At 37.5% G+C, this 26,476-nt stretch overlaps 1 protein-coding gene across 1 annotated transcript; it reads right to left on the bottom strand.

Moving 5' to 3' along the window:
- Nucleotides 1-1,900: 1,900 nt before the first annotated feature.
- Nucleotides 1,901-7,978, bottom strand: LOC148023521 (uncharacterized). Its single transcript, XM_087695413.1, has 6 exons — nucleotides 7,550-7,978; nucleotides 7,382-7,459; nucleotides 7,203-7,295; nucleotides 7,043-7,105; nucleotides 6,723-6,808; nucleotides 1,901-2,009 (listed from the first exon to the last, which is right to left on the bottom strand). Exons 1-6 carry the CDS (start codon nucleotides 7,868-7,870, stop codon nucleotides 1,901-1,903), a joined length of 750 nt encoding a protein of 249 aa, XP_087551539.1. The 5' UTR covers nucleotides 7,871-7,978.
- Nucleotides 7,979-26,476: the final 18,498 nt, after the last annotated feature.

The raw sequence follows: 26,476 nt of genomic DNA on the forward strand, positions 1-26,476 counted from the left end.
AGCATTAGGTAAAGGCGTAATGACCTTTGTACAAGGAATGAGGATACTATCGACTGTGATTGTCAGGATCCCTAGGGAGGGTAATACTTCTTGAGGCAATAGCAATTAATCAAGAAGGGATTATCCAAAGCATCGAGTTTCTGGACTTGAACTGAGCCATTAGGATTGATTGCAAGTACCTTAAAAGGGCCCATCCAACATTTTTGAAGCTTGCCTAGAAACTTTCCAAATCGGGAATCATATGCTAGGACTAAGTCGCCTTCCTTGAACTCTTTCTACTTGATGAAGCTGTCATGATAGACCTTTCTACGAGCTTGTGTGGCTTCTAGGCACTATAGGGCCATCTTGTAGATGTCATCGTGAGACACTTCAAGTGCAAGAGATAGCATTGTAGGGACTCATCATCTCCCAAGCATTCTTTCATGGCCACGCGCAGAGAGGGTATCTTGAGTTCAATAGGAAATATGGCTTCTGTTCCATACACTAACTGGAAAGGAGTTTGTCCTGTAGGCGCTTTATGGAAAGTTTTGTGTGCCCAAAGGGCCTCTATAAGTCGATCATCCCAATCACGATGATGTGTGGCTATCGTTCTTGTCAAAATCAAGCAGAGGATGCAATTGGTAACTTTGACTTGGCCATTGGCTCTGGGGGAATAGGGTGTGGGCTTACTATGATGAATCTTGTATAGTTCTGTCAACTCTTCCATAATCTTGTTGAGGAAGTGAGTACCTTAGTCACTGACGAGCTGTAGGAGACTACCAAAACGGGTGATGATGTTCTCGTACAGGAACAAGGCCACTCTATTACCATCATTCCACTTCAGAGATTTAGCTTTGCACCACTTTGTTATGTAGTTTGTACACAGACCAAGATGTATCTATCCTACTTTTGTCGGGTTGGTGGATCAATGGGGCCCACAAAATCAGTCCCCCACTTCTCAAATGACTTTAGGGGAAGAATAGGTTGTAGGGGCATGGCACATTTATAATTCTTCCCTTCACATTAGCCTTGTTCATAAAAATGGATAGGGCTTTAGGATCCACATAGAATTTAAAATGCGTAGTCGATAGTGTCGGAACTTCTCCAAAGCAAACACCATTGCTAAACACTCAAGTTCCATCACTGTGTAGTTCCACTCTTTGTTGATTACTTTTCGACTTGTATAATAGATTGGTTGATCTAACTTAGAGAGGTCCTTTTGGCATAAGACTGCCCCTAGGCCTTCAACTGATGCATTAGTGTGCACATGGAACTCCTTCATCTAATTAGCACTACAACAAAAAGGCTCCATAGACGCGCTTATAGACACAATATTTGAATTGTGTTAAAAAATGTCGGACGCATTTATTACTGCGTCTACTGCTACGTCTAAAATTTCACGTCTAAAAGCGCACTTATAGTCAGAGTTACATACCCATATAGACGCGCATATAGATGCGCGTATTGACGCGCTACGTAAATATATAATCATATTTATTAAAAAGTGGATATATTCATATTGTGTGTCTATATACGCGTGTATCTGCACATCTAAAAAAGCGTTTACTCTGCAAGTTTTTGACGAGAATAAACGCAGATCTATTCTGCAATTTAGATGCGCAAAACAGAGGTGTGAAAAAAAAACCAGAGAGCATGCTCTCTGGGTTTTTTTCCCCCATCAACATCAAATTGTATGCTTAGGAAAAACAGAGAAAGAATATTTCAAAGATTTTTGTACTGAAAAAAAAACAATTATGTAGAACATGAAATTTCATATATATATAGATGAAACGTTTTTACATGATGAGTTCTAGTGCTTGTGACCTCAAGCATGGTCATGGTCGCAAGCACTAGCTAAAAGTAATACATATCAAAAATGAAAACTACAAGCCAAGGGGAGGCATGCATGCATGGGGCTCCTCTACATCTCCTCAGAAGAGGTATCATCATCGCTGCCACCACCGCTGCCGCTGCTGCCACTGCTACTGCTAGTCCCCCCTTTCGCTATCCTCAATCGCATCAGGATTCGCCTACACAAAGGAATAAGGTATATAAATACCATTACAAACAATAAATTAGAGTTACATATACTTTTCATGTAAAAAATAAAACATACCTCTTCTAGTTGTAGAATCTTTATGGCACGATTATATTGCTCCTCCGTGATGAGTCCTTCCTCGTAGAAATGCTGCCAAGTGGACACCCGATTATGACCTCGATGATAGCCTACCTCTCTAGGAGTAGGCATTCTACCAACGATATGATACTACAAAATAGTTTGAACATACAATGTATTAGAACACACTACATAATGAAGTGAAACAAATTACAAAATTTAATTTAAAAAATAAATCAAATAATACTTACAAACTCAGCCTCCCATGACTCCCTGCCACCCGATCCATAATGCGACGATCCCATGGTTGCCATTTGGATACGTCACGCCTTTGCATGCTGGCGACTTGTCATTTTCTCTGCTGCTCTCTTCTTGGCCTCTTTCCAGTCCCTGGGGTGGCAATTGGGTAATTGGCCATATCCAGGGCGCCCCTGCTCTTGTCTCCACAGTGACTCCTTGGTGCACGTCATAAGGTGAGACCTCTTGTTATGAAGCGTGTCTCTCACCTTTGACCGTCCCCAAATCATCTAAGAATCGTGAATTCTCGGGATTAGGGTATCTTCTATGTACTACCCGCAGCACCTCTTGCCACAAACCATTTTTTTGGTGCTTGAAGGGAATCATGCAATCTTTGTATGTGGCATGCACAACACTCTTCAAGTAGGCTATCACTTCTCTCCCCTCAAAGTCATGCAAGATACCACCAACATTAGTGACAGAGTAGTATATTTGTGGAGGCTCACATCTCTCATTTCCCGGTTAGGGTGGTCGAGAGCTACCTCCTAGGCAACCCCCACAAAGCCCTCGACCTCCTCATCCTCCCACATGACTCTCCCTCCTCCCTCGACAGGCAGTACCCTCTACCTCACTCGATGCACGTGCTTCTGTAGATGCATGTGCTTTGGTCGATCCATGTACGTCAGCTGATCTTAGTGCATCACCTAATCAGTGTGTAGGCATAGTGTATGGAGTACCTATTAGTAGAGGTGTGCCAAGGTTTGGTATTTGTGCGGCAGTGCTAGGAAAAGATGTGATAGGTGTCCTAGACATCACACTCAAAAACCTCCTCTCCAGTGGGAGGGCGACCAAGATAATTAGTCATCTCCCCCATGAATTGCTCCTTGTTTGGAAAACCTCCAAAAAAGCTACTAACACCTCTAGAAAACTCCACTAAGGTGTTGTTCATGCGTTCCAACTTAGGATCAGTGCTGGAAGATCTAGGATTCCACATCTACACAAGAAAAATCATATTAACCTGCTTCATATGACCATTTGTGTGTCTTTGGTTGTGATGCCTTTGTGCATGTACTTGTAGAATAGAGAACCGAACTAGATATGAAATCCATCAAGGGCATCTTCATGGGATATGGAGATCAGAGAGAGATGGGTTATAGAGTTTGGCTTCCTCAAGGCAGGAAGATAATACACAGTCGAGATGTAGTATTTAAAGAGGAAAAGTTGCTGAAAAATGCTACACATGGTGATCTTGCCAAAAAGAAGGTCAAATTTTAACATGAACAGCCAGCCATTCAGCAACCATTAGCTGAAAATTCTGTCCCTTTTGATGTTGAAAATGAGTAGCAAGCTATTGTGCTATAGCCAGAAGATAATGGATAGCAAATAGATGCACATGATGAAATAGTATAGCAAGAAGAATACCACCACTCCTCCCACCAAGCCAATAGGTGGAAAGAGCCACCCTACCACTAAATCTACCACCCCTACCACTACCCCTAATAGGTGAAGGGAGCAACTAGGAGGCCTTGGTAGCACAATTTCATGATGCCATCTATTCAGTAGTCTCCAAAAGTAGATCAGAGGAACTAACATTCACCAGGTCAAAGTGAATGACCAAAAGGAGGCAAAATGAGAAAAGAGAGGTGAGAAAGTTCCAAGGATAGAAGAAATGAAACAATGATAGCACTTGAAAAAGAGAAAGAAGCTTATGTCACCCTACAAAGACAGTACACAAAGGAGGTGTATGCTCTAAGGATAGCTGATGAGTACTATACCATCCCTTTCACCAAAAAGGAGTTGATTTGGAACCTATATTGATCTTAAATAATTATCTAGCATGTTTTATTAAGCAAAAATTTTCCAACTAATTAGATCCATTGTCCATAAGATAAAATCTTAAATGTTACAACCACATTCATTTTCCACCCAATGTGCCCATTAGCTCCAATGCTACCATATATGAAACACATAAGATAAGATTTCTTAATCAGTCCATTAAACAACTTGTTACACATTCTCCAAGAAAAAATAAAAATATCCAACCATTTATTCCAAAATATATTTCTTTTACTCAAGTTAAACTCCCTTCTTCTCATGCTCTCGATGGAGTTAGGGAATCACACCTTGACTAAGCCCTAAAGTTTCTCCTTGGAATCTAATATATGTATATTTCTAGATTGAATCTTCAAATACACTACCTTGTTGGGGCATGTGATTGCATGCTTCTTTATTTGATGTTGACCATGGGAACTATCTTGGATTGACAACACACTTTCCTCATTCATGCAACTTCAGCAAAGGCTTTGACAAACCTTCATGTATCTTTTAGTTTCCAAAGATTCTCAACATCTATGTTTTCACATTAGAATCCAAATATTAATTCCAACCAAGTTATAAGATTCCAAGGCTTTACCACTACCCCTTCCTTTTTGCTACCTTTGACTATCTCTACATTGGTACCTCCTTAGCCACCATTTTCTCTTTGAATCATTCCACCCACTCCCTCCACCACCTATCTCAAATTTATGAAATAAAAAACCAAAAAAGAGGGAAATTTATAAAAATAAAATAAATTCGTATCCTCACTCCACCTAGGCATCCTAAAGTAAGGGATGCCCAATGGTCTCAATTGATTGACTTCTCTAACCCCATAGTCTTCCTCCACAAACACCTTCAAGCCATATGAAAGGCCAAATGCCCCTAAGCTCATCTAGAAGACCTTAACCCTTAGAAAAAATACAACAAATCTTCCCTTACACTAGTTGGGCTCTCAAATATAAGACATACATATGGAGTTCTGACTCAGGGTGCATCTCCCAACCATACAAACTCTCCACATCACTAGGAACTACTAGTAAGCACACTTGTTTTGGGCACGTTTTCACTATAGTAAACTAGTGATTGACCCACAAACACTCTCTTACACTTTCCCTACAAGCTCATTATCCTTGAAGACCTCTTTCTGCCCTACCATGAGTGTTAAGGGACTAACAAAATCTAGCAAGGAACCAACTAAGAGACAATGTGAAAGGGAAGGAAAAAGGACGGAAAAAGATGATATTGAACCAAGTTGAGCTAATGGGAAAGTAAAAGTGTCAAAGTGAATGAAGAAAATTAAAAGATCTAGCAAAAATGGAAGGAATATGAGCTACACTAACATGGATAACAAATCTTATCAAACAAGAGGTGTCAATACAAGTGAGCTTGAATTTTGTAATGTGTAAGATATAGAATTTTGTAATGCATAAGATATTTATTATAATGATAGGGCAACCCACAAAGCTTATTGATTATAGAAAAACATGAGTGTCTAGTTCACTCTTTTTGGATATTCCACCTACCCATGCTTGTGAGGGTTGTATTCTTGGGAAAATGCATAGATTTACCTTTAAGAAGGATGGTACACTCCATGTTGTCCAAAAATTACAACTTATACATAGTGATGTATGTGGTCCCATGAGAACTCATGCTCTTGGGGGTCATCTTTATTTTGTCATTGTTACCAATGACTACTTTTGGTACACTTGGGTGCATGGCTTGAAGGCCAAATCAGATACATTTATGTACTTCAATTGAATAGCCAAATTGGAAACATAAACTACTTTGAAAGTGCATACACTTTGCACAAATAGATGAGAATATTATATGTCTAGAGCATTTGAGGCTTATTTGTTAGATAATGGCACTACACATCAATCTATAGTAAGGATAACTCCTCAATACAATGGAGTGGTGGAATGTAAGAACCATACTCTTATGGAAATGATTAGATGCATGTTGAAGAGCAAAGGGCTTCCTCAATATAGGTTTTGGCTTGAAGAGATTATATGTGCAAATCATGTTCCTAAAAAAGCATTGAAGACCATTACATCATATGAGGCATGGTATGGCAAGAAGTCTAATGTGCATTACTTTCACGTTTTTGGTTGTGCTGCATATGCATGTCACCCAAAGAGCTTTGTGGAAAGCTTGATGACAAGTAGCAAAATGCATTTTTGTTGAAATTAGCATGGAAAGCAAAGGGTATAGGGGTATAACCCTTCCACATGTAAGGTTTTGTGAGTAGAGATGTCATATTCTCTAAAAATTTAGCATATATGCAAGGTTTTTATGAGTAGAAATGTCATATTCTTTGAAAATTCAGCACATATGCATGATAAGTTTAAATGCTAACCACATCAAACTCTTTGGATGCATTTGAGGGTCTCCTTCCATATGCTATTTGTTCAAGGAGTAATTTTGATGCAAAAAATCAACCATTACAAAATCTTGAACTTGCCCCACTGCCCCAAATTTGGCCTCCAATTGATCCATTTTTTCCTAGAGTAGTGGATGACGTAGTTAACTATGGATACTTTGTTCCAGAGTTTCTTGACGTTTAGTTGAGTACATTATTTTGTCTAAACCATGTGACAATAACTTTGAAAAGCTGGCACAATTTTTCATATCAAGTGTCTCATCTTCATTTTCAACATCCTACATTTTAAGCATGTAAAGGATAACATACTGTTAAGAACATGAATCATATGGTTAATCTTAAATTTAATATAAAGCAAAGAACCTCATCGGATGTACAACATTGAAATTCTTCAAAGCTCTTTTCTTCCTCCACGAACATATTCATCTATGGGAAATGAAAGTTAATGTATAAGTATCTGTATAAGAGACATTCTCAAAGAAAGTTATTAGATATGACCTCAAAAGCATTACTTGCAATGATAAATCTGTTTGCTTATATTGTTGTCCTTCAAAGGAGCTACTTTCTTCAAGAGGCTACATCAACAAAATAAGATCATGTGTATACATCAAATGTCTCCAAAATATATGGAATCAAGTACAAAAATGATAAACATATAAGATTATAAGATACCTTTTTCAAACCTTGTTCATTCGCAATATCATCCATGCTAGGAATGTATACATCAAGTTGATTAGAATCAATAGTAGCAACATATGGTTCACTCTGCCATCAATAGACACCCCTAAATGAGTATGGGAGAAAAAGAGCCAATCCTACACCTATGATATCAAACTTATAAATCATCTTACCATTGATGATGTTATGTCATTTGATACATTTTGAAGCTTATCTATATCATCCACTCCAAGAGATGTGGATAATTCTCTCTATATGTCATAAGATTAATAGTTCAATAACTAAGAATCTACATCTCAAATATTAGGAAAGCCAATTAAAAAAAGTAACAATCAACTTACCTTCTTTAAAAAATCTTTTTTCTTCAAATACTTTCTTTCATCTTGCTTTGTACCCTTCCACCAGTCATATATGTCATTCTCTCTCCATATGTACTCACATCCAGTAAACTTCAATGGTAAAATCTCATGGTGATTCTCTGATATAATTTTCACGATATACTTTTTATCCGTATTTTTATAACGTAGATCATCTGGGTTTAAGGATTCAAACCACCTACGTACTCGATGATAATTTTCGAGCATGACAGTGTGTTGACTTTTAAAGTATTCAGCCAAGAGCTTTTTTCCATAAAGTCTACCCTCTTCTCTAAATTTCAACATGGGTGGCCGATAGATATCATCATATGATGGTATGCGTATCACTCCTATTGATACTCAAGTGATCAAATATCATTAGTTAGTATAACCATTTCAAAAAATGACTCATTATCAACATAAGAAAGCTGATAATACCTGATTCTTGGCTTGAAGAAGTGTTAAGGCAAGCAATCTCAATGTCTTTCTTTCTTACCTTGTCTCTTGTGTCATCTTTAGTAACTTGTTTACCTATATATACATAGAGTTAACCAAAGCTTACGATAATACAAGGTTATGAAAATTTTCAATAACACAAAAGAAAGTAATTAGATATTGTGTATCAATTTGGGTCACCAAATTTGTACAAGTTTTTGATCCTTAAAGTTGGTACCTGCATCTTGACTTGAAGAAACATTATCACAAGTAACCTCCTTATCTCCCTTTCTTACATTACCTCTTTTCCCACCTTTTGTTATTCTTTTATCTATGTTTATATATATACACACAATTACTCAAAGTTTAAAGATATGAATAACTATGAACATTTTAAATTTGGCAAAGAGACTAATTAAAGCTAGTTAATCTCAAAATGAATCACCTAATAAAGCAAGATGTAATATATGTACAAATTTAAAATTTCAAAGTTTAGTAGAAATAAAGACATATACCTGTATCATGATTTGAAGAGACATTAGGGACAATGACCTCCTTAGCTTTCATTGTTCCATTATCTCTTGTCCCTGCATTTGTGATTTTGTTACCTTTATGTACACATAATAAACCAAAGTTTAGAAACATAAGAGACTTATATTTTTTAAAAAGAAGTACTATATCAAACTAAATCACTTAATTCCTTAGCACTTGGATTAGAAGACATAAAATAGTAATAAAATTTAGTTATTAGAGTTAGTTACCTTTCGCTTCTTCCACAACTGAATCCACAAGCCCAAGTAGTTTGGGATCCTCACTCATCATTTTTTTCAAAAGAGCCATCATCTCTAGATTAGAAGTCGACATGGCAAACCTACATAGGCATGGTAACAATAAGAAAGTATTTGCAATGTATGTTTGAAAATGTATATCACATTAAGCAATACAAAACAAAAGACTTCAATAAACATACCGTCATAATGTTTGAAAATGTAAATTACATTAAGCAATACAAAACAAAAGACTTCAATAAACATATCGTCATAACATTGTTGCCTCATGCTCATGCAAACGCCGCATGGTAGGTACAATCTTTCTTTTGTTGTCAATTGCAATTGCTTTTGTTTTGAGTACTTGCCATTGCTTTTTCGTGGATACACATAGCCACCAATCCTTCCAATCTTGATCCTCTATTCTCACTTTCCAAATATTTTCTTGCAAGTGTACATTAGTTAGCCATCCCACTTTTACTTGCTTCATTTCATAGTGTACTGCTCTTATAACCGCACATTTGAGGTCATTTGGCTCACATAAAGCATCTAGATGAGACTTTATATAGACAACATCATTTTCCTCTGGCCAAGGAGAAATGCAACCGATGCAACCTATATTAATCAAACGTGACCTTGGTCTCAAATCTTTTGTCTCATATGCGATGATATTGTTTCCATGTTGAAGTGGAATAAATTTGTGTAACAATGATTGTATTGGTCTAATACAATCCCATGAAAATGGAACAAAACCATTTTGCAAGACACTCATACCTGTAGTGGTATCCACAACTAGACTTTCATGGCCACTTTCAACCACAATACATTGTCTGTAGTAATAAGCTCCAAAAAATAGTTTCACTTCACCATTGCATTCAAACGAAAAAAATGATGATATGCATGCTTTCCAATGGCCAACATCTATGTCCACTCTAGAGTCTTCATCGCAACTTACCACCACTTTATAAACTTCTCCCTTTAGAAAAACCTTTTTATATTCTGTCACTGTTTCCACCTCTATGTTGAAGCTATGATGAACATATCTCTTTTCTTCATTAGTTGCATCTCTGCGTCTTAACTTCTTTGCTCCTATGGTTATTCCCTTTGTAGAGCTACTCTTTTGCATGCACAATCATTAGCCTTTTCTAAAAAACTCCATATTTCTTTTGCTTTCTCCACACATGATACATGCATGAGACCTGATGCATGCCATTCTGGACATTCATCGTACCTATTAGAATCCACTAAGTATCCATCAGGTGGTAGTAAAGCTTTGTGGAGTTCTCTTGTCATCCTTTGATACGGCATAAGTCTGTCACGTTGGTCTTTTGTAATATGCATAAATATCCATGTAAAGAATCTTCATCTTTGGTAGTTTGCATAAGAAATCTCATTATCTTTGTTATTTGTTTTGATATTGACATATACTGAGACCATACGCTCATAAATATAACACCAGAAAGCATCATGACTACCATGTCGAATAATGTCATCCAAGAATTCTCCAAAACCTACATTTAGTAAGGCAAGAAAATATATACGATTAAAGTGAAATATAATTGCTATATAAATGAAAAAACTAAGAAAATAAAAAATATTTATACTTGCAACATGTTCCAAAGGAGCTGAGTTTGATCCTAAGAGCTCCTCAGAGCTTACTCTCCATGAACCAAGCAATTCTCTCAAAGTGTCTATATTTTCTCTAGACCAACCATTGTCGCGAGTGTAGTTGTAAAAAGCATGAGCAATGTCTATCAGAATCAATCCTAGGTCATAGAATACCTTCTGAATACCTTCAATCTCACATAGTACATAAGGCAAACACCATTGAATCCACTTTTGATTTTCCTCAGCCTTGTAGCTCTCACAATACTTACTAGGATATCTTGGCCAGCAACCATAATGAATAGAGTATGGTGTTACTTTAGTGACACGATGTGTTGTCTCATTAATTTTTACTTTCATCCTGTTATCCACAGTCCTTACTAGAGCACATATATATTTTGAGAACAAATTTAGGTCCAAAATATGCATGCAATCATATACAAGGTCCAGGGATAAATCAAAGCCATAGAGTTCATATAGTCTCCACAAGCATGATCTACCAGAAAGTCCCGCATCTTTCAAAATCTCTTCTCTTTCTGCTTGGGTGAGGGCTCGCTCTGCCATAGTCAAAGAACTAAGCATTTCATTGGTTGATCTTTTAATTGGTCTATATCTCAACTGGAATCTATTTTGACCATACAAATAACGTCCTGAGCCCTCACCCTCCAAAGTGGCTATTGCTTTGTCTCTACGACAAAATGATTGACCACCATCTTTGAAAGATCCAATCTTGCACTGAGCTGGATGGTCTCCAGTTACCATCATTAGCATAGCACGTGCAATGAATCTTCGACGAAGAGAATTTTCATGCTCAACAATCTGTGTAACTGGATAATTGAAGTCTACTTCAAATCCATCAACAAATAGACTTTCTAATTCATCTATTAATGGCTGCATGAATATGTGAAAGAGTTTACTAGAGCTTCCAATAACTTTTTTGCAACTGAATGGAATAAATAAAACTGGTATAACTCCAATAAGGGAGCTCTTTCCAACATTGAGAATTTTGATTTCAACAACTCCACCATTCTTCTGGGTTGTCTTTGAGGCTTGGAATCCATCCCAATGTAATAACAAGGCGAAATTGTGTGGATCACCCTATTTATCACAAAACACACCACATTTTAGTAACCTGTATCAAATTTCATTTATATTAATTAAAAAGACGAGCATGATAATAAACTGTACCTTACAAATCCTTTTGTACCCATGTATGTGAGTTCGACATGATTTGCAGATAAACTTGTAGACACTCTCAATATCATCCCATGAATGATCAAGCAGTGGTGACCTTTGGGCAAAAGGCCAAGCTGTATAGACTTGTTTGCAATGCATGTTATTACATATCAATGGAAGCTCAAAGTATGATTCACGATTCCAAAAATCATTTACACTTTTGCATTTTGTACCATCCCAAAACTCATTTATTGTAGAATCACAAAGTGTATTCTCCTATATTAACCATTTGTTTTTATTTCTCCACATTTCCAACAATTCATGGCATAGAGTTCTACTTCTAGTTAGTAGACGCAATTGTTCTCTAATGGAGACATAGTCAAAAGAGAGCATATCTTTTCTCGGTAGAGAACACTTGGAACACTTTTCACAACATTGTGAACAATCATGCTTTAACTTCTTCCTTCCTCCTTTTCTGGTGTTACACAAGCATTCAATTGTGTCTATAATGTAGTTATCCTCCTTGCTTGGCTGATAAAGCAATGGTGCATGAATAGAGCTCTCACTTCCTTGACATACCCTGTAACGTTGGGAGTTAACCATACCTAGCCGTGTGAACATGATACCAAGTTTCTCCCAACAAGTAGGAATATTTATATTATTCAAGTCTCCATCCCATGTGTTAGGCATTTGCATTAGTAGTTTGGCCAAGCTTGGCATATATATATTGTTCATATGTGCTTGGGGGGTTCAGAACTGACCATATCACCAAAAAGAATTTTAAGCATTTTATCTTGAAACTCAATTGAAGCTTGATGCTCATCCCAAAGTGCTTGCAATTGAATTATTCTTTGAACAATTTTGTCAAATAAAGATGGTTCAACATCATCCATCTCGAACGCTTCATGTTGTGGTTCCACCTCATTATCCTCCCTTTCGTCTAAATTGCCAATCTCATCTGATGGGTCATTATGGACCTCATCTCCCATGTCATTATGCTCTAGTAGAATGTCATCTTGTGGTAGTCCTTAAGAGTCACGTAAACCAAGATTAGTAGCGAGACTCTTAAATCTTTCCTCAATTTTCATGTGTCTTGCATATGTTGAGTGAGGAACCATACGTCCACCTCCACAATATGTTCTGCATGTACACCACAAATGCCTGCGTCTAGGCAAAGAGTGAGATGATGGTTGATCCATAGGAGGGTTATCTTCACTCATAGAAACATCATTGTTAGTAGAATTTTGACCTTCTTGTTGAGCCCAAACTGATGAATGTATTATCCCATTCATATCCTTGCGACTGTGTGCATAGTAAGTTTGTCTAGTAACATTCTGATAACCAAGGGTTGAATGCCTACACTTATAATTGCACTGACATCTCCTTAAATTATTCATTATGGCTTCCTGAAACATAGACATAAATAAAAAATAATCAATCTATATATTAAAGTTACATATCAAAGGTTATACATCAAATGGGAAAAAAAGGCGGACAAACTGTTTGTAAACGAGCTGGTGATTCGATGGCGGACAAGCTGTTTCCCTCCTCTACACTAAGGGCATCGATCTGTTGGCGGGAATTATATAGAGGTTAGGTAGGGAATTAATTAGAGGGTAGGTAACAATAGTGGATTAGCTCCATCTTCGTCTTTGTCTTTGTCTCCTTCTCTCTCTCCCCTTACCTATTTTCCCCAATACTTTTTGCATTTTTACTTTTTTGGAGCCTCGTTTTGACATTGGAATGTTTAAGATTCACGATCGCATGTAAAAGTACATGGGATTACACATGAAGATCTTAGCATTAAATTCATGCCCGAGTTTGCATTAAAAGGGAGCTTGGAAGGGAAAATTAATTTGGGTTTTCAATGGTGATTTAGTTGGGATTTTTACAATTCTTGCTTTTGCATGTTAGCCTTTCACATCTTTTCTTCCATTCTCTTGTCATGTTGTTTGCACTCTCTTTATTTTTTCTCTTTTGCAATTTGTGTTTCATGCATTTTGAGTTAATATTTGACTATTGTATAGTGAAGGCTATGAAACTTGATGACATGACATGTTGATCTTATCTTGTATTTGCAATGGTCTTTTTAATTGAAGCCCTCAAGCTCACCTTAACCTATCAAGCATAGGTCGGAAGCTAACCATACTCTAATTGAAGCACAAGATTTTTCTAGACTAAATTTGGAATGTTTCTACATTGAAACAAGGTCCCAAATCTTTACGTAGAAACTAGGCTTTATAAGAAAATTTATGAAATAGAAAATCTTATCAAGTTATAAGCTTTATAAGCTTATAAAGAAGGAAAAGATCTTCTTGAGATGGATGAATAGGTTGAGAGAGGAAGAAGCATCAATTTCATAATGAGAGTGGAAGGAGAATATCCATGGTTATGGAGGGATTGGAAGAAGTGAGATTAAAAGGCTTTAAGGTATATTATGGAATCTCTACATTGATCTAGGAAAGGGAGTGATGATGATGATGAGGCCTAAATGGGGTGTGTTATATAGTGAGATTTGCGGGATGGACATCCTTGCATGACTCGGTCCCACAAAGCAAGGTTACTTTTCTTTGCTTTGGGAGTGTATCATATTGAACTATTGTTAATACTTTGCATGTTTCTAAAGGTCCACCCCCTTTTTTTATTAATAAGTTTGTATATTTTTCTTATTTCTCCTATTATACTACTCCTTTGAGGCTAGTTCATATTCAATCTTTAGGTTTTTGTCTAGTCACCTCCCAATGTCTAGGATGGATAATATTCGAAGTTGTAGACTTCTACACATTTGTCTTCTCTTGATTTGGTTGTTGAGTATTCGATTTTAATCTTGTTAACTTTTGCATGTTTATTGAGTCGAAGCTAGTTTCTATATCTTATGCTTATTTTTATCCTATTAGAATTCACTAAAAACCTAGTTTATCATTTCTACATATTGAAATCTTAAATTTATCAACTCTAGAACTTTTAGATAAGAACTTGAGACACAAAAATTTTATAAGCACAAGGTTAGCATAATGGGTATATTACATGTAATGCCTTAAACAATTCCCAAGATTACCACTTCATCTTGTTGAAAATTCATGACTATATTCTTATGATTTACTTATGAATCTTCTTTCTTATATTGACTATATCATATATTGTTTAGGATTCACTAGGGGGGAATTTATCTTGACTATACCATGTATTGCTTCTAAAATTCTACCCCCTATATTTTTCCATAAGTCCCTATCTTTTTCTTATTTCCCCTAATATGATACTCCCTTGAGGCTTTGCCCTTGAGTTTTTGTCCAGTCACCTCCCTATGTCTAGGATGGAAAATAATTTGAGCTTCGCAGTTTTACACTTTGACTTGTCTTGATTTGGTTGTTCTTAATGTCCCATTTTAAGGTTGTCAAGTTTTGGATATTTAGTGAGCTTAAGTGAGCTAATTTCTATATCTTGTGCTTGTTATTAACATTATTAGAACTCACTCGGAGCTTAGTTTATCATTATCTACCTTTTGAAAACTTCAATTTATCAACTCCTGAATTTAAAATTAAGAACTTGAGACCCACGAATTTTGTAAGCACAAGGTTAGCATCATGGGCATATTACACATCATGCCTTAAATAAATCCCAAAATGACCACCTATTCATCATGTTAAAAATTCATGAATATACTATTATGGTTTATTTATGAATCTTTTTGTTTTATGTTGACTATATCATAATTGTTTAACATTCATTAGGGGGATAATTTATGTTGACTATATCATATATTGCTTCTAAAATTCTACCCCCTGCATTTATCTGTAAGTCCCTATCTTTTTCTTATTTTCCCTATTACAATACTCCCTCTATGCTAGTTCTTGCTTGACCTTTTGGCTCTTGTCTAGGCACCACCCAATGTCTACAATAGTGAATATTTTGAGCTATATGCTTCTACTCTATTGGCTTCTCTTGATTTGGTTGTCTAATGTCCCATTTAAATGTTGTCTTGATTTGGATTCTCTTGATTTGGTTGTCTAATGTCCCATTTTAATGTTGTTAAGTTTTGCTTTTTTACTGATTTTAATCTACTTTCTATGTATTATGTGTATTACTAACCTGATTGGAATTCACAAATGAATTTATCAAGTCTTTAGCTTAAAGTCAAGAACTTGAGACACATGAATTTTATAAGGATAAGATTAGCATAATCAATATACTACTCATAAGGCCTTACAATCTTATGGTTTATTTATGAATCTATTTATCTTATGTTCACTATATCATATATTGTTAAGCATTGATTAGGGGGACAATTTATGTTGGCTATATAATATATTCCTTGTAAAACTCTACACTTGTATTTATCCATAAGTCCCTGTCTTTTTCTTATTTTCCCTCTTATAATACTCCCTTAAGGCTAGCTCATGCTTGGCCTTTCGATTTTTGTCAGTCACCTCAAAATATATGATGGATAATATTTTGATCTCTACACTTGTGCACTATTGGCTTCTCTTGATTTTCTTGTCTAATGTCCCATTTTAATGTTACTAAGTTTTTCTTAGGCTACTTTCTATATCTTATACATATTATTAACCCTATCAAAATTCACTAGGAGCTTAGTGTATCGTTTCTACCTAAATTATCCCCCTGATTCGCTTCTCTTGATTTGGTTGTCTAATGTCCCATTTTAATGTTGTGAAGTTTTGCATCTTTATTGAGTTTAATCTAGTCTCTATATCTTATGCTTCTTATTAACCTTATGGGAATTCACTATTAGATTAATTTATCATTCTATGTATGGAAAACTTAAATTATTCAACTCCTAAACTTAAAATTAAGAACTTGAGATCCACGAATTTTATAAGCACAAGGTTAGCATAATGGGTATATTACACATAATTCCTTATATAATCCCTGAAACAGACACCCCTTCATCTTGTTAAAAAATCATGGATATGCTCTTATGGTATATTTATGAATCTTTTTGTCTTATATTGACCATATCATATATTATTTAGCATTCATTAGGGCGATGACTTATGTTTACTATATCATATGATGGTTAGTCCATGAAAGTGGATATGACTTCTATACATATATCATCAATATACCTTTACTTAATGCCCCTATACCTCTCATACTACTACACTTGAGAGCTCACTATATGTAAACTCTCTATGTTTCTTGTTCAAGACCTTTTTTAAAAACCCTTACTTTTTCAAGACCTATTAGAAAACCACATACTTGTGAATTTTCCACAAATAAAAGACACTCATTTTCTCCTCAAGTATGAATATCCCCTTTTAAGTTGTGCCATTCTTTATGTAATAAAGTACAAAGGGGTGTTAAGGCCTCTTCAATTTATGCGATGTGATACATTATATTTTTGAGGGGCCCGCCATCACTACATAAAATGGTTCAAAAAGCACTATATTGCTTTTTTGTTTTAAAAGTTCAATGGCATACCACTTGGTATTTTGGAGATAAAAATACTTCTCTCTTATACTCTTAGTCATAAATTGTCATTTTCATATGTGAGATTTTTTCTCATAGAGATTTGGGCATTCATTCTTCTATCTCCTCTACTTTATTAGTTATTCAATCTAGAAGGTTCCTTTACAATGTGCTTGATCTATAAATACAAAATAATCCATAACAATAAAGATAGATGTGAAACATCCATTTAATATTGCTTTGGTAAAATAGCAAGACAAAAAAATCTCCATAAAATTTTTAGGCACTTTTCCAAATGCCAACCTTGATCTAGTACAATGTATTGGGCCCATATATAATAACTTAGAAAAGATTATGTCAATAAAATGACATAGAAAACAATGAAGCGCCCCTATTTTCACCCAAGTGTTTAATAGCTCTTATTTTGGTATTTTCATAGGATAACATATTTATCAACTAGGTGTCATATCCAATAAAGTTATTAAAACTCAATAGCCTCTATAGCTTGCAAATAGTGGCGATCATAATCAAAAAGAGCATGAATGCATGAATAAGTATTTCAAGTCCATATTGGATGTTGAGAACACTAAATAAATGGTTGAGATGTTGATTCTCTATTGTAGCATATGTATCTACATGCATATGCATAGACATGTGCAAACACACACAAACACACACAACGTTATATAAATGATGTTATCTTTTAGTCTGTTCATAATAGGCTTATTATTAGAAAATCATTTCTATCACATTTCCCAAGGGGTACTTAAAAACCAATAACTTTATAAACTTTCATGAGTAAAGTAACTCATTTTCTTTAGGTACACATGGGGTTTTTCCCATTATTAATTTAAATCCCTCTCATAAGTGCAATTACAAAAATCTACATAGCAATCTTGCATGGAAATGTCCAGCCACATGAACACATGTGTTACCCTTTACTTTTTAATGCATGAGTATACTATTTTATTACATCTAGCATCTCTAATTAGATGACTTTAGAAGCTTTTTGTTGGCATGCTTAAAGCAACTAGTCTTTTCCTCCAAAATATCAGTAATAACTTAGAATATATTACCCTTAAGATGAGTGTATTGGAAAGCTACAAGTAGACTAGGAAATCCTATCTCTAGCAAAAAGAAGCTTATTTCAATAGTTTCAAAAGTATCAAAATGTCATAGTAGGAAGAAACACACATATCGTATATGTTTCCTCATTCATGTTGCCCTTGTCACCAAAGAGAATTTTCTTTCAATTTAGCTAAACTTCATCCTATGGAGAGTCTCACTTCTTTAGTTTGTCATATATACCTATAATCTATATCTATAATATCAACAATTGAGGAATCTATTACATGGCAAGCATTCATGCCACTCTTATCATTCCACATGGCAATTTTCTATGAATTAACTTTTAAATTGAAAGATATGTTGTAAAATCAAATTTTTATTTTTTCCTTTTGACCATTACTTGGAATTATAAATCCTCTCCTTGATTGGTCTCAATCTAGACATGGGAGTCCAATATCTTATAGTTATATTATGGTAATAAAGGTGCAAGGCAGCTAGGCTTGAGGGGGTTACTATTATATAGCGTTATGGAGGAGGATGGGAACTCCACTGGTGTCTTTAACCCATCCACCTTCAAGCTGATCACCTCACGTTTCTTTGCGAGTGCTTACAACTTCCTTACAAAGCCCCATGCATTTCCACATCCAACTAATGTAGCTCCTAGTGTACCCATCACAGCATGTACATGAATGACTCTAACATCATTGTTATCTAAGTGCACGACAACTTTATTATTAGGGATGTCAACTTGGACATGGTATGCATGAAGGCTTCCACTACAACAAAAAGGCTCCATAGACACGCTTGTAGACGCAATATTTGAATTGTGAAAAAAAATGTCAGGCGCATTTATTAACGCGTCTATTTCCGCGTCTACAAAATGGCGTCTAAAAGCGCGCTTATGATCAGAGTTACACGCACACTTAGACGCGCCTATAGACGCGCATATAAACGCGCTATGTAAATATATAATCATATTTATAAAAAAGTGGATATATTCATATTGTGCGTCTATACACGCGTGTATCTACGCGTCTAAAACCGCGTTTACTCTGAAAGTTTTTGACGAGAAGAGACGCGCATTTATCGTGCAATTTAGACGCACTGATAGACGCGCAAAACAGAGGTATGAAAAAAAAACCAGAGAGACTCTTCCAACAAGTCCTTGCTCTTGTTAGCAGGCTTGACTGTTATGTCAACACCCTCCTTGCCTTTCCCTCGAGGTTCGATGAGGTCACCCTTGCTAAAGGTTGTGACTATCCTCACACCCGGTAGTGTTAGGTGTATCCTCTGTGCTACATAGTCGTCCTCACACTTGGTTGCCCTTTTGAAGGGTCTTCCTAGGAGGGTTTCCTTCCCGTAATTAGCACTACTTGGAGGAACATGAAATAGGATAGGCAAGCTTTCAGTTTCAGTTGTCGCAAGGATTTTGCATTTCCCTATGAGTGCTTGTGGGTGTCCCCCGTAAGGGCTAAGAGTTGCATTAGTCGGCATGAGCTCTGGTCGGCCTAGTAGGGTCCATGATTCATAGGTCAAGATGATGGAGCTTAACGGAGAGGGCTTAAGCTTGCCGCAAGGATCGTGGAGCTACCGGAGTGCAAGAGAGAGGAGGGAACTCGATCGAGCATCAAGGAAAGCTCACTACACCTGTAAGGTAGGCATTGCACGTCGGCTATGTGAGAGATAGCCATGGCCGCTTGCAAGGTAGAGCTCTGTAGCTCCCCTCCATTTTCATTCCGTTGCCCGAACCGATGCTCTATAGCTCCCCTCCATTTTCATTCCGTTGCCCGAACCAATGCCTGATCAATAAGCGGTCCGTAGGTCTCAAGGTAGAGCTCTGTAGCCCGAACCGGTACTTGAGATAGTTAGGAGATTTAGGAGGTTTTAATCCTTGGAACAAGTAAGTATTTTGATTTGTTGTTGAATATTAGAGTAGGACCATCCATCCCCATCTCTGGTTTTGATTTTTGTTGCATTAGGTTAAGATTAGGATAGGAAAAAGAAGGAAAACAGAAGGGTTCTACTACTGCTGGAAACAGGGAAATAAGGGCACAGATTCAGATTTCTGGCTGGAAGAGTATGCAGGATTAATTTCTGAGGTTACAGTAGGTTGGGATGGGGCAATAAGAGGCCCATGGAACCAGGAAACACCACATTTGACATTCTGCCTTTTGAGAAGAGAGTGAGCTTGAGAGCCAGGGAGAGAGAGAGAGAGAGAGTTGCGGAGAGATCTTTGAAGTGTCGAGACTGATTCGAGCGCCACATTGATTCCAGGTATGCCTGGCAGTTCCTTGTATTGTGAGAGTGAGCTTGAGAGCCAGGGAGAGAGAGAGAGATGGATGTGGCTTTGCAAGTCACATGCTCTCTGGTTTTTTTCCCTCCATCAACATCAAATTGTATGCTTAGGGAAAACAGAGAAAGATTATTTCGAAGATTGGATACTAAAAACAAAACAATGTATGTAGCACACGAAATTTCATATATATAGATGAAATGTTTTTACATTATGAGTTCTAGTGCTTATGATGTCATGGTCGCAAGCACTAGCTGAAAGTAATACATATCAAAAATGAAAATTATAAGCCAATGGGAGGCATGCATGCATGGGGCTCCTCTATATCTCCTCAGAAGAGGCATCATGATCGCTACCACTACCGTTGCCTGTGCCACTGCCATTGCCGCCACCGCTATTGCTAGTCCCCCCTTCGCTATCCTTAACTACATCAGGGTTCGCCTACACAAAGGATTAAGGTATATAAATACCATTACAAACAATAAATTAAAGTTATCTATACTTTTCATGTAAAAAATAAAACATACCTCTTTTGGTGGTGGAATCCTCATGGCGCGATTATATTGCTCCTTTGTGATGAGTCCCTCCTTGTAGAAATGCTGCCAAGTGGATGCCCGGTTATGACCTCGATGGTAGCCTACCTCTCTAGGAGTAGGCATCCTACTAACGATATGGAACTACAAAACAATTTGAACATACAACGTATTAAAACAGAGTACATAATGAAGTGAAATAAATTACAAAATTTAATTTTAAAAAAGAAATCAAATAATACTTACAAACTCAGCCTCCCATGACTCCTTGCCACCCGATCCATAATGCGACGATCCTATGGTTTCCATCTGGATATGTCGCGCCTCTGCATGCTGGCGACTTGTCATTTTCTCCGTTGCTCTCTTCTTGGCCTCTTTCCACTCCTTGCGGTGGCAATTGGGTGGTTGGCCATATCTAGGGCACCCCTGCTCTTGTCTCCGCAATGACTCCTTGGCGCGCGTCATAAGGTGAGACTTCTTGTTATGAAGCGCATTTCTCACCTTTGACCGTCCCCAATCATCTGAGAATCGTGAATTCTCGGGATTAGGGTACCTTTTATGTACTGCCCGCAGCACCTCTTGCCACAAACCTTTTTTTTTGGTGCTTGAAGGGAATCATGCAATCTTTGTATGTGGCATGCAAGACACTCCTCAAGTAGGCTATCACTTCCCTCCCCTCAAAGTCATGCAAGATACCACCAACATCAGTGATAGAGTTGTACACTTGTGGAGGCTCACCTCTCTCATTTTCCGGTGAGGGTGATCGAGAGCCACCACCTAGCTGGCAACCCCCACAAAGCCCTCGACCTCCTCGTCCTCCCGTACCACTCTCCCTTCTCCCTCGACGTGCACTACCCTCTACCTCACTCGATACACGTGCCTCTGCAGATGTTCATGCTTCGGTCGATCCATGTACCTCAGCTGATCCCTCTGTAGGCAAAGATGTGATAGGTGTCCCAGACATCACACTGAAAACCTCATCTGCAGTGGGAGGGCGACCAAGATAATTGGTCATCTCCCCCATAAATTGCTCCTTGTTGAATGGGGTGCTAGAGGATCCAAGATTCCACATCCACACAAGAAAAATCATATTACCCTGTGTAGATAAAACATATTACATACAGCGTCTATACCTGCGTTTCTGTGCGCGTCTATATCTGCGTCTCTGTGGGCGTCTGTCAGTGCGTGTATCCTCGCGTATACACTGCAGAGCACACATGCCCACACACGCGCTCAAAGACGCCCCCCCTGAGAAACATTTTTCGCATCTATATCTACGTCTACACTGAGATGTAGACGCGCTATCAGACGCGCTCGGTCGGTTGATTTTAGCAGACGACCGCCATTATTGATTTACAAAATGCAATACATAATGGAATCACAAATCCTAAATACATAGACAGAGCAGAGAGAGGAAGAGAGAAACAAAGAGAGAGAGAGAGAGAGAGAGAGAGAGAGAGAGAGAGAGAGAGACTCACCTTGGGTGTTTGGTGTGGTGGGTGGTGGCGCTTCTTCCTTCTCCTTCTTCCTCTCCTTGGTAAGTTACCCTCCCTTGATGCTTGCTTACTTGCTTGCTGCTTCTTCTTGTTCTCCTCTCTCTTGTTCTCTCTTTCTTCCTCTCCTTGGCTTTCCTTTTTCCCTTCTTGTGTGTTTGAAATGAAAGAAGAGGTGAGTCATGAGGAGGTGAGGCATGAAGAGACTAGGTGAGGCATGAAGAGACTGCATGTTGGCTAAACTCAAGCTTCAGAATCGCAAAAAACATAGGAAAGGAAAGGCGTAGTTTGAAAAGAAATGATTTAAGTATGATTTGAATTTTGACGTGTGCATCTATTTTTGCGTGTATAAGCGCGTCTATTTGCGCGGATATATAGACGCAAAATTCGCGTCTATTTACACGCACGTTTACACGCGCTTATAGACGCTGTGATAGATGCGCCCGACTTTGCGTGTCTAACATGCGCGTCTATGCCTCGTTTCTGTTGTAGTGTTCTTGGGGTTTGGGAGCAATGATTTTTGTTTTTTTTTTGAATGACTTCTCTCAAAAATTTGATCATCGTGTGGTGACAAGGTCCTCAACTTGAGAGGTACCGTACTGCATGTTGCTATATACTTGTTATTGACGTTTGTTGATACCCATGCTTTTCCCTGACAAAAAATAGCCATTTTGGATGATTCAAACTCAGAATTCATGCAAAAGTTTCAATGTAATTCAATGTAAGGTTGTTTTCAAAATGACTATTATTTTAAATGATTTGTTGGAGATCCCATTTGTTGAGCTTAAAAAGTGAGATTTTGCATTTTAAAAAGAAGTTATCGGGAAGGATGGAGGTTCCTTGAAGTATGGGCTTTGGGAGAGTAGACGTAGGTAGGGCAAGCTTTTTAAAAGGATCCAAGGGTGGCAATGACAAGGATCGGCATTAACAAGATAACTATTTCCGGTGCTATCGTGGAGATTCCAGGGCAGTAAAAGCCGTCATGCAGGGGCAATACTACCGGTGGACACCTGAGAGCTGACGGCGTCTGCAGCACGGCACTTGCGCACCTGCAACAAGGAACTTATAAGGACGTTATGGACGCCATGCATGGAGGGAATGGTATCCCATGGCGGCACCACGAGCGAGGTGCAGGAACGTCGCAATGTGAGAGGGAATGAGCTGGCAATAAGGGATGCCGTCCCAGAAAATGAGGTAGCAGATCAGCCGTCAACCGTTGCGATCGCAACACCATCTGAAACATCTGGAATGCGCGCGTGTTTGCCTTGGTGGTTCTTTTTTTCCATGTGCACTTCCATGACCAATATGGTCATGCACTTGGTAATGTGCTTTCCTTTTTAATATGGCTGTCTAATTTTCATGATGGGGTATATATGATTGTGTGGTTTTCTTGCCATGCACTTTGAATGTTTGCTCTTGTTGCTCATTTGGACAGTAGGGAATATGATGCTAGTTTGTGGAGTTTCTATTTAATCCATTGGTGCAATATGCTTTTTTCTCACTAATATAATCATGAGCTTTGCAATAAGATGGATGTCATGGCCATGATATATGCTTGGTCAATGTGGTCATGTACTTTGCTCAACATTGTAAGTGTTATTGTTGCTAAATATTGCAATGACTCTGTTGTTGGGGCCACACAGTTTGTGTTATTCATGTGTACTAAACATCTTTCTTTTAATTTTTTTTTTTGTTATTGTGATTACCTTTCAACAACTATGGTCTTGCTTTTGTGTCAATGTGAAAAGCTTAGATGTGAGTAAGTATTATACAAATGTAAATGTCTAATCAATGAATATTTATTTACTAATTATACCTAGAAAAATCATGAGATCCAAGTTAACTTGATAGAATATCTATAATTCCCTAGTTAGAGGATAGTACTTGCTAGTTATGACTAATAAAAAGTAAAATTTTCTAATTAGGTTGATATTATTACTAGTTATACAATAACTTGCTAGATAATGTTGCTAGATAGGGCTTCAATTTTCTAGATACTATCTAGGAAAAGGATGTTACTAGTTAGAAGAGACTAGTGATGGCAAAATTATCTAGTTATAACTAGAAAATTCTACATTCTTCCTAGTTTGGTTAGTAATCTTCCTAGTTATAATGTGAACTTTCTATATAGTAAGTGGTTTAGAGTTTCTTGTGGTACCTTTGTCCTTACCTTCTCGAAACCATCATTATCAACTTGAATTGAGAAATAGAGAATTGTGATAAACATCATCTTTATCTTATCCTCATTGTACCTTTAATTCCCTATTACATAAAAGTAGGGAATCACATCCTTATAATTCCTTATGTAGGGATTTTCAAAGTAATGTGGGGAATGCTCTATATTCCCTATTATAAGATGTAGGGAACGTAGGGACTTTCAAAGGAATGTAGGGAATGCTCTATATTCCCTATTATAAGATGTAGGGAATGCAATTTCCTAGTTATAGATGGGGAATACGTACTTGTCTACATAGGAAATATTGGAGAATTTCCTATATTTCACCAAATTGCCTATGTGGGGAACGATTGAAAGTTCCTTGTGACCTCTTTCACTGAGTTTATCTACTGTTTAAAACACGCCCATGCACAGACAGATTTTCTCCTTCCAAGGGCAGCTGCGTACTCGAGGTGGCCTGCATAACCTCTTCAAACTCTTGGTTAGACAAATTAACCTCCCATATTGCAGATCCCAATCTTGCCCTTTTCCGTTTTCAAATCTTCCTCGGTGCCTTAATTCAATGAGTATCGAGGCATTCCGAGTTTCTCTTGTTATTCCTGGGCAAAGATAGTATCACCTTTGCATCACTACTCTCCCTCGTTATAATTTTGTATCCATTAAGATGATGAGCTATGATATTCTCCTAGCAGATCCTGCATGATTCAGATAGATCCCATAAGCTGCTAGCTTCAAGCTAATAAATAAAAAGTATAAGAATAGATTTCTTTTTTCTATTTCTCTTTGATTCCATCAACTCGACGATATTCATATCCAGTGCCGCCAAAACAGCACTCAACACAAGAGGAGAAGGAGAAAATCGGGATTTAGGCTACCAGCATTGTCATCATCAACTGCAATTCCGTCATCGTCGCGAGAAGTTGGGAGGGGGACATGTCTACCGGTCTCGTCATCATCTCGAGAAGGGAGGGACTCGGGAGAGCTCTTCACTGAGTTCGTCATCAGACTACTACAAGAATAGTAGAGTGGAGAGGGAGATAATCTAAGATATATCCAAGAGTGAGAGAGGCTATTCTGAGCTAAAGGGAAGGCTACATAATGAGCCTTAGACAAAGGATATTGGTAGCCTTTTTCTTGCTTGAGAATAGTGAGAAAGAAATAGGGAGAGAATAGTGAGGAAGCGAAGAAGAAGAAAATACACATAGGCAAATGAGAAGGATAGAAGAGAATTAGAAAGATATAGAGGAGTAGAAGAGAGATTAGAGACAAGAAGGAACTTGTGAAATCAAAGAATTACATCGATATATTTCCTATTCATGACACCATTCTCATCGATTCCCCCTCTCCCCCATATTTATATTGATCTCCCAATCACACCATCAACTAGGTTTATTAACCTTTCCGTTGCCCACATTGGAATCAACTTCCCCCCTTGCTCATATCCAAGGCTCGCTATTTCCCCCACTTTAATTCCGTATTTAAAAAAGTCTCATCACCTTGTGTTCCCTATCCCTATACCAAATTAGAAGCTATCGAGTCTACTCTTCCTAATCAATGCATCATATCACTACCCATATCACTATCCATATCAAATTACCAAGAAACCCCTAATTTTGGCCCAAATCACAAACTCCTTTTGCTCTTGTCCAAGCCCCACCTCGAAGATCATATGAGCATTGAACTAGGAAGCTCAATGAGGATTGGGCAAGGAGCTAAGCAAGGAGTGCGATTTAGAAGAGTTCTTGTTTTCATGATGACCCCCAAGAGAAGGAGCACTAGAGATAGGCAAGAGATTTATCAGACAAATGATGTTTCATCTACACCAACTCAAGCTTAGGTGCCCCTCTTTGCATATATAGGTTATACATTCTCCACTATAATACTAGTTGTAGTGATTGCTAGTGGAAGAATCAATAGCATAGTATAACTACCAAATTCG

The sequence above is a fragment of the Lygodium microphyllum genome, chromosome 16 (assembly GCF_053477565.2).
Source record: "Lygodium microphyllum isolate KBCC chromosome 16, Lygodium_microphyllum_v1.1.10, whole genome shotgun sequence".
Lineage (NCBI taxonomy): Eukaryota > Viridiplantae > Streptophyta > Polypodiopsida > Schizaeales > Lygodiaceae > Lygodium > Lygodium microphyllum.

Bases quoted from the DNA above. Each gene is read 5' to 3' on its own strand.
- LOC148023521 (XM_087695413.1), bottom strand. From the start codon at position 7,870: ATGTTGAAATTTAGAGAAGAGGGTAGACTTTATGGAAAAAAGCTCTTG. The intron at 7,106-7,202 runs GTATCTTATAAT...TTGTTGATGTAG, and splicing joins ATGAACAAGGTTTGAAAAAG to CCTCTTGAAGAAAGTAGCTC. The intron at 6,809-7,042 runs GTAATGCTTTTG...CTTAAAATGTAG, and splicing joins AAACAGATTTATCATTGCAA to GATGTTGAAAATGAAGATGA.